The sequence below is a fragment of the Sardina pilchardus genome, chromosome 19 (assembly GCF_963854185.1).
Source record: "Sardina pilchardus chromosome 19, fSarPil1.1, whole genome shotgun sequence".
NCBI lineage: Eukaryota > Metazoa > Chordata > Actinopteri > Clupeiformes > Clupeidae > Sardina > Sardina pilchardus.
The window spans coordinates 26,993,711-27,003,894 of record NC_085012.1 but is presented as its reverse complement, the minus strand read 5'-3'; the positions used below and the strand labels follow the sequence as shown (position 1 = coordinate 27,003,894).

At 42.4% G+C, this 10,184-nt stretch overlaps 1 protein-coding gene across 1 annotated transcript in view; it reads left to right on the top strand.

The window, feature by feature from the left end:
• The first annotated feature begins 8,896 nt into the window (after positions 1-8,896).
• The window catches only part of reck (reversion-inducing-cysteine-rich protein with kazal motifs), a 56,088-nt gene continuing 54,800 nt past the window's right edge, over positions 8,897-10,184 (top strand). The window contains exon 1 of the mRNA XM_062521206.1: positions 8,897-9,123. Within this exon, the coding sequence (XP_062377190.1) occupies positions 9,054-9,123 (70 nt within the window). The 5' untranslated portion in view covers positions 8,897-9,053. The remainder of the gene's footprint in view (positions 9,124-10,184) is intronic.

The window sequence follows — 10,184 nt, the reverse complement described above, 5'->3', positions numbered from 1 at the left end:
CATCTGACTCCTCTCACAGTTTTCCACAGATACTTAGATAATGCATTTTCCAGTGTTTAACCTGAGCACAGTTTTATTGTGTTGACGGTCTGGTCTCACCGTGGATCCTGTCACAGCAGTTTTACATGAGCAGTGAGTTTAGTGAGAGTTTTAGATTGCGTTCTTATAGCTACTTACTTACTTATTCATGGCATGTGACACTTTTATCCAAAGCGACTTCCATACGTCAATTACTGTATCACACGGTCCAGTCTCTCTGGAGCAACTCAGAGAGCACAGCCGTGACAGCCAGGAATGGAAAATTTTTCTGGCTACGGCATGCTACTGTAGCCCAGCTCCTTGTCCACTACCCTACGACTGCCTCTGCAGTCATGCCTTCTGTTCTTCGATACATGTAGTTATTCCTGTTTTGGCCCATTACAATGGAAAGAATAGTCTTTCTGGACATTACACCTCCCTTGTTACATTTTATAGGCTCATAGTTTAATATGACATTTTCAAAGCTGTTCAAAGGTGTGCTGTAGCCCATTGATAATCATTGTGTTACATAGTATTTAATGGTAACTATTACAAGGACCCTGTGTTTTCCATCATCCAAGACAATCTGGTTGTTCTTGGACATTTGTCCTCATGACAACACATTACATCAAAGGTCCATTAGCATCAAATGCTGGTAGTTTGCATTGAGCAAATATGTTATACGGAATATCTGACAGTTAGGAATAAATTCATTACTTAATTTATTCAGTAAATGTAAACTTTAATTAACCTCAATCTTAAACCTAGATTGATATTGAATGTTTGCACATATTTTATTCATACTGAAATTCATGATGTGTTGGTGTGAATAAATGGCCTGTAAAGCGTCACTTAAGGGCACTGTACCATGACGCATCACACTTTCCATGCGAATGAAGTGATGAAGTCCCTGAAGATGCCAGAGGGTGACTGTTTGGCCTGACACATCGCTGGGTAACCAGCTTTAAGAGTACATCGCATGTTGTGCCCACTCGTAAACATGGAGGCCGCATTTTAAACACCATCCATGCCAGTCTTGGACACAGATCATGACGCTAATGGCTGCCAGTCATGCCAGTCGTCAACGCCGCCGCCGATGCCGACTGATCCTTAAACTTCAGTGGATCTCAGCGCCACTCCGAGAGGGCCTATAAAACAGCCTCTGAGGGCTAGTATGGCTTTGTTTTCCGAACCGTGCCTTGCTGGGCAAGGTCTGCCACCCTGGAGGCTGGCACTGTGGTTTCACGACAACAGCAACCACATCACACTTACTGTTTGACCCCACACCTCCTCATATGGGTTTGCTCTGCTTGTGGAGAGAAAGCCAGGGCTGCCAAAGCCAAAGCCGTCTCCTTTAATCTCATCATGTTTTCATTTCAGAAAAATGTCATGGATTGTTTTTATGGTGCCGTTCCCTACAGTGAGGTGGTTAGAGAGATGGCAACTTGATGTGTGGGTTGGTTTGATGATGGTGGCAGAAACAGCCTGATTTAAAATGGCTCTAAGCCCACCTGTACTGAAATGGATGTAAAATGGATGTAGGTTTGTGCCAGTCTCATCCTATATATCTCTGGGGAACTTTAAATCACCTGCTTATTCTGACCACCGTTAGCACAGCTAGCATAGCGGTCATTTAGGGTCATGCACGCGACATGTAGGCCTAGTTCAACATTAGGTTCAGAGCGGTCCATCAAATCCATGCTGATAAAAACAACAGACTACATCTCCGGAAAGTGTCTGTACAGTATGTTTGTTTTTCAGAGGTCTCTGAGTTTTTATTTGATTGAGCATTAGCTCAAATGATTCTTTCACTGGATTCTCCCTAAATAAGAGCCACTTGTGGTCTTTTCCATATGCACATATCCCCTCCTCTAAACTTGGGGTGTCCTGTTCCAAATGCTGCTACTTGTGTAGCAGTGGTCTGACACTTGTGCACTAAGTCATGAGGTCATGTGTCTTCCTTAGTCATGTTTAACTGACTGTTTAAGCTACTGTATAGCCAGGTCAACAGAAGGTGCTGTGAATGCAGACCCATGCACACACACACACACACACACACACACACACACACACACACATGCACACCCATGCACGCACGCATGCACGCACACACGCACGCACATACACACACACACACACACACACACACACACACACACACACAAATCCACATGCTCAGACATGCACACACACATAAACACACACACACACAAACACACAAACACACATACTCTTATACACAAAAGCAAATTCACACAAGCACACACTCATTTCTATAGGCCTACACATGAGCTGCAAGAGTAGTATATGCATATAAATTGCACAAATAGCAAATAGGAGATACAGACAAGTTCACAAGCCTCATTTATTTGTGTGGAGGCAATGTGCAGAACTGATATTTTGTACCGCATGTAGTTTTAATCCAGTTCCTGGATCTAGTATCCTTGGTTAGCTGCTTTGTTTTCAGTCTCTGTTTAGCAGCTGATGTTGATAATGATACACTGTAGTATTTTGCACCAAATGTGGAGTTCAGTGTGTGTGTGTGTGTGTGTGTGTGTGTGTGTGTGTGCCTGTGCCTGTGTGTGTGTGTGAGTGTGTATGCATGCGCATGTGTGAGTGTGTATGCACATACATGTGTGTATGTGTGTGTTTGTGTTGTGCACGTCCATCCAGTCAAAGCACACCACTGTGTGTTGTCATTAGGACGGAGGCCTATGATTACGGGACATATTTAAGTGCGGTCACGGGTAAATGAAGGTTACGGAGTCGTTTCATGATGCGTGGTCCTTGTCTAAATATAGCCGTGACTTTATATAAGCGGTGGACCCCATCCTGTGGCTGATTATTGGGGCGACATGTGCGAGCCACATTCGGGGGAAGTTAGTCCGTTTCCTCCTGGTTTGTGTTCCCTTTCAAAGCAGCCTCGGCGAGCCCACCACTTGAAAAAGAATCGGGGTGCGTTAAAACACGTGCCGTGATTACAGCCGATGCAGGCGCAGGATGTGAAGGAGCGGCACTCAGAAGTAGGTGCGGCAGAGAGCGGGGCTGTGTGCGTTTGCTCCGCCACGCTGTGACTAATTAAATGCGACTTAATCTCGTAGCTCTGGCGTGCTCAAAGGGCTTTCCGTGGCCGCAGACTTCAAACAGTCGTCTGGCACACATCTCCCCCGCTACCCGCGAGAGGTTAGCAGCTGTGCACACCTATGATTTCTCTGCTTAAAGGTGCAACAGGCTGCCCTGGCGTCATGAGACTACTCTTAAAAAATCCACTATTCTGACAGACAAACCTGGTTTAGATGCTGGACAATCCAGAGAAAATGTAAAGTGGTTTACAATAGTCTTAAATTTCCTCTTGGGGATCAATAAAGTATCTATCTATCTATATATCTAGTCATTTTCAGAGGACACATTACCTCCTTGGACCTTTCACTTGCCAGTTGTGAAGCTATTTTAGCTTTTAAGTCGTATCTCTTGATCGATAGTTGCACGTGATAAGTATCATGTTTAACGCTAAAACAACAATATAATAATTCACATTTTAAAGTAATGTATTGTAATTTTAGAATATCATCATACATCCATCCCTCTGAAATCTCACCTTTTCTGAAGGTGCTAGCAGTTTTGATCAGATTCTTGGACAGAGATACTAGGCTAGGGCCTCAAAATAGGTGAATAGATTGGGATCTCACCACTGTCATTGTATGCATTTTCCAGAAATGGTTTTAGGCATTCTTTTGCCATTTTAACCAACTATTTCTCCAGCATAGCTATGCCTTGATTCAAAGCTGTAAAAGCCCAGTCATGAGTAACATTGTAGCGATTCTCCTTTGTAAACACATGGTTATGTGGTCAAGGACTGTTCCATAGTTGGACACAACATACATAGGCATTGTAAAAGTGGATTTGATGTGCAATGGCTTAGGCAATAGATTAGTCATGATGGGTCATGACCGAGACTTAGTCATCAAGGCAGTGAACATGTCCTATGTAAACACACTCACCCACACACACACACGCATGCACGCACACACACACATACTGTGCACGCACACACACCCATGCATACGCACACAAACACACACATAAATCTTTCACATACAGAAAAATGTACATTCATGGAATATGTAATTTAAGTGAAATGTTTTTGTCTCTCTCTCTCTCACTCACACACACACATACACACACACACACACACACACACACACACACATACTCTATTGTATAGTGAGGTTGTTGTAGTCCAGTTGTTGACTCTCTGCTGCACTTTTAGCCCATGTCCTCTGTCTGTAATCAATGAGGCTGTTTCGCCAACATCAAAGGGCCCTCTCCGCCGACCAGTCGTGATTGATCACTAATGAACTCCCTCTCCCGCCACCTCACCCACCTCTGAGATTCCACACACTGATCTGAGCACATGCACTGTCCGTCTGCATTCATATACTGTAGGACTCAGAATTAATGCACTGTTTAACAGTAGCTAGAGACAGTAGCCAGTTTTGCAGACTGATGTGCAAACAATAGATCGATACATTGTGTCTTACATATAGGCTTATTAGATAAAATGACATAGATAGATAGATAGATATATACTGTAGATAGAGACTAGATGACATATTGGTAGATAGAGGGCTATTGTGTTATGATTGCAGTTTTCACTTAGCTGTACTGCATCATCATAACACATTGATCATTTCCACGTGAGACCTCTAACATAGTGAACTGATGACAACTTTATAAATTGACTCGTGAACTCCAAAGCTTTTTGTGTGAACTCCTATTTTTATTCTCTTTCATGTGGCTGCTCTGTTGGAGCTTTCACAGAGATCTTGCTCTTATTTGTTTTGTTGAATGGATGACAATTTAAAATGCATTGCTTAATGTCATTCTGTCCAAAGGTTTGGTCAGAGAGACACTTTAAATTCAGTGTAGACATAAAAGTTTTGGGTCCACACGTATGAAAGCATTTCCTCACAACGAGAGATAAGTAATAGAGAGAGTTGCTTTTTCTTTTAACTCAGTCTTTGAAGGCTTCTCATTTGGTGAACTTCTTACAATGGAATTTTTTTTTTTTACTATTTTACTTAAATGTTCATTAATATCTTATTTATTATGTATTTTATTATTTCTTACTATGTATATCTTTAAAGCAACACTAAAGCACTTTTCCTCTGTCACACACGCTATTTGTTTATCCAGCAAATAACGATGTCCACAGACAAGGTAGCATGATTTTATGAAAGTCTGATTTATTGTGACATCAAAGCAAGTCAAATTTGTAGTTTCTTATGTGTCATTCCATCGAACTACAGATCCGATACCTGATCTGGTCAATTTACATAGTGTGGTTATAGCCAATAGAGGGCCGCGAAGCGACTGCAGAAGTGCCGTTCACCCTGTTGCAAGTTGATGAACCACTGAAATGATTTTGGAAATATTTGATTATTTTAAGATGCAAAAAACTACTACTGTGTTGCTTTAAACTCTACGGTCCACTCTAAAACCTAAACCGGTTCCGGGGCTGACCTGTGTGCACTCAGGGCCAGTGGAGTCCTGTTTGCATTGTGTGATTCAGCCAAAGCATCCTCTCAGCCAGCACAAAGGCCATGCTTTCATTTCTGTCTGAGAGTTTGAAAGCCCCTTTCGGCTCAGCCTGTGAAATTTAATGAGACGTGATTCTGTTGCAAATGATATTTATGTACACACTGCTTTTTGTTTGGTTTTCTTGGGGTTTACTTCAAAGCATCCATTACAAACAACCCAAGTCACATGCCTAAATGACTTAATGTCTCCCAACACATTTTCTCATGTCTTTTTGAAAACAGAAAACCAAAGCATATAAATATTTTAAGTTATTACTTGTAAGAAGTGCCACATGAGTAAACAAATATTTGCAATTTAGATCAATATTAGGTTTATAAAACATGCACAATGCTTTTTTTATTTTGTACAAGAAGGGAAAAGGCATGAGAAAAAAACCGCAGAAATCAAGGGCTTTCCTTTTCACAGAGTTTGCTCTGTTTCCCCTACTTCCTGTGTCTCCATATCGGAGCTGTCCATCACTGGAGCAGTCCATTTGAGCTCCATTCTAAGGCTGGCCCCCTATAGAAAAATGCAGTGCCGGGGTCAGAGGTGGTGTGTTCAGCCTGTAGCTTAGGGGATGTTAGCCGTGGGGGCCGCCATTGTGCTCTGCCGTGCTCTTCTTGTGCCCTTGTCTTGTTCCCCATGAAGTCACTGAGGGCCGGGGGCCCCGGGAGGTCAGGGGGGGCCACCCGAATCACACAGGGGGGTTAAAGAGCCTTGTTACAAAACAGTGACACAGCCCATCTACGCACCATTAGGCATAATTATTGCACATAGACTTTTGATTATGAGTGTTTAAGAAACACTTTAAAGATGTTGGCTCCAGTTTCATTTTGAAACATGCTGATGTCATTCTCATCCAGTTGCTCTTGCCTTGTATATTACCTGTAATTAATGCTGCAACCGTCTGCCATTCCTTCAGCATTGCACCTACTCAACTTTAACAACCCTAGAATTTAAGGGTGTTTATGTTCCTCATCTGTGCATCTACGTGAGAGTGGATGTACTTGTACTGTATATGCCTTAGCATTTGGATTTGTCCCTCTGGAGACGCACCACAATGGCAACACATAGATAGATACTGTAGATAGATACTTTATTGGTCCCCAAGGGGAAATTCAAGAATGTACATGTACATCTTGCTGAAGGTCTTAGACATGGGATAATATAGGTTTGTTTTTGTCAGTTAACACATACCAGATTTTGATGTGAACTGTTTGTGTCACAGCTGACAGAGAACACAGAGAGCAATGGATCATGGGAGAGAGCTGTGATTTATAGCTTAGCACCACATTCTTTAAGGCTTTAATGACCCCCATGAGTCATCACCCATATCACCCACATACAACGTTACTTAAACACTAGATTTGTAATCACCATCCAGACTGTGAGAGAGAGATTCGTCTGAAGAATCACATCACCTTATTATGACACTGATTCCGAATCTGCATCCTCTGGATCTTGGAGTAGCTCACCCTGCTACATACTGGTGCTGGTGTTGGGGAGGCGTGTATAGGTCTGGTCTCAGCTTTGGTGAGGACCCACCCCCAATTCCTGGATACCAAAATTATTGTTTGAATTATTGATATCAATGCCACTATCAAGTGAAGAATCTTGATTTCGACACTTTCACGATTTGTAAAATTTGATTTGATTTTAAGGGGCCCCTCATCAGTGGCGATCCTACATTTCATTGACCCTCACATACACATAGAAAATGATGGCTTATCATAGGTATTCACATACAGTATACATATTATGTTTTTCACAGAGTCCACATTTGAAAGCCTGGTCATGTTACCAGTTGTAGGCCTAGTTGCAGTTTACGTGGCTAGTTATTTTGCCTGCTTATTCTTCTTGTGCCATAGCTGATCTACAAATCACAAAAAGGGGCAAACATGCATATGCTGAAGGGCAGATGGACTATTAAAATGTTTTACAACAGCCTTTTTGGGTTATGCATTGGTAGACAACCCTGATAACTCAGCCTATACGACACGCCTGCTTGCTTTTCTGCCAATGACACCTTGACACTTGTGCGTGTCAGATACCCCCATCATGTTTCAGCCAAAATTATAGTGTTTCTCTTACTGTCGTCCTGACCATTGCCCCCCACCCCCCCCCCCCCCCAAAAAAAAAAAAAAAATCAATATTTCAGACATTTCGTTTTATTCAGAAAGTGGAGTAGTCTGGCTATCACCATACTAAGCTTAATATTTTTAGATTAAACATAGTATGGGGAGTCTGTGCTTTATTTCTACTGCACAGCACAAGAGGCATGATCAATGGGCATCGTTCAAAGGACTCCGTACGCTTGGATAGTCCTTCAACCAATCAAACCAACAACCTGGTGTGTCTTTTGAATAAACTAGTTTGTGATTGGAACCAAAGCTTGTGGACAGGAAGCAGGGGAGATACATGTGCAGGTATCCAGCCTGAGCTTCCGGACGAAATCCAAATTCTCCGACAGGTCAGGCAGGGTTTACCCAGCCTAGGAATGGAGCTCAAGGGCTGCCCCAGCCTCTTGGCTCCTGTTCCTGAGCACAGCGGGCTGAGGTGGTGATCCATCTGAGAGTGGATCTTTGTTGGACCAGGGGCAGGCCTCACGGAGCCTTTCTCATGTGTCTACTCTCAGTTGGAGTCGTTACATATAACATGTGGGTTGCAAGCATGTAACAATTATCTTTTGAGTGTCTCCTACAGTGACATCCTTCTTCTATTGACATCCACTGAGATGAAATAAACTCTGTGGATGATATTTTTCTGGTGACTTTTATAGGAAAAAATATATAGAAAAACATATTAGTATGGTGTTGGAGGGCACATTTACAATTACGCAATGAGCTTGATTTCTGGTTTATTTAGTTGCTACATAACCTACTGCTAATACACCAGAGATCAAACTTGATAAATCATCAACATTTTGTGGTATCTCAAAGTGCCACATCTCAACGACAGGGGTGGCTGCTGGTCTGTGCCTTCATGTGTTTTCTCTTCTTTTCCAAAGAGTTTTTTTTTTTTTTTCAAGCCAACACGCTGCTATCTTTGTACGATAAAAACAAGTTACATGGAACTTTTAAGTCTGCTCCAGTGTGCAAAATACCTTTCTGCTGGTTAACTATAAGATAAGTGCGACCTGATGAAGATTTAAAGTAACCCCACCCTTTGCATTCAAAACTGTAGCCGACAAATTCCCTGCTTTCTCAAGTCCCCGTTAACCCAACCCTCTAGCCACCGGAGAACGGGCGTTTTTTCCGGTCTGCACATGCTCAGTCGGAGGAGTGGCGAGGGTCCAGTTCCCATCTCCTCTGTGCGGCCTGTGTGCGTATGGACCATGGACGAGAGCTACAAATACTGATGTAGCCTACCCGCAAGCGATGGTCTCATGGAGCTTGTCAAAGCGGCAGTGTTTCATTTGTGTTTGACTCCACAATGCACTTTAGGATTTCAATAAGATGTATGTGTGTTTTGAGATAATCATTTTTCTTCAAGCCCTCAACTTCAACTATTTCGCTCATGCTCAGGGTAAGTCCGATCTACAGTAGTTTTCTTCTCTTGCTGAGCCGCCGCTTTAGTTGCAATATTTCTTTTGTATGCATTTTTATGGCTGTAATGGAGTTATTACACAAGCGTGTTGATATTTTATAACGCATTATTGACAACAGGGAGTGTTTTAGCTCGTAAGAGTGGACTACATCCGTTGTGGTTGATTTTAGTGCGTGTAGCGGAGATAACTTGTTGCTTCAGCCTCGCATCCTGCTCACTCTCGTAACCATATGCCCTCTAAGTCGTGTGATTCACAACGTTAACTATTTTTTCTCTTTCTCTGCATTATATTTATCGTTTTTACAAATTGTGTAGTAGTTGTAGCGTGCGCAGTAATCAACTTTATACGTCAACAACGAGTAACATTTTTATCACGGTTTTGACAACTGTGGAGTGGTAACTCATGAAAATTCTGCAAGCGATATTTTGAGAAGGTTATTTCACGAACAACTCCATACTGGTTGTCTAAGGCTGTTGAGTTGTAGTATACTAACTTTATCGCGCCCAGTATTTAAAGATCAAAACCAGCATCTCTCATGATAGGTTAAGTTTCTCCTGGGTGATGCATGTAGACTTCACAGCATCTAGTCATGCGCAATCGGGGTTGGTTACTCGGAAAACAAAATTGACAGTAAAACTGTCCATTATGTTTTAGACAAAAGCGCAGTTTAGTGTAACCTACTGTCCCTTTTCACAGTGACAATACCAGCTTCGTGTTAACATGTGGCAGTGTCTCCACAAACACATTTGTTTGCGCTGGCTATTGTTAGCAGTTCGCTCATAGCCATTTGATGGTCATTACTTAACCATTTGTTGAAGTGCGAGGCCATTGGCGGCGCAAGATAAATAACGAAAACCTCGATGGTCATTACTTCATCTTTTGATGGGAATTTCTAACTAACATCTGCAGGGAAGGTTGGGGTGTTTTCTACGACATCAGCATCTGGACTGATGAGCCCTTTGAAGTTGTTTGTCCACACGGGCAGGGATGTGGATTACTATGCGTAAATATCCCTCTACAGTTACTGACACAAGACATC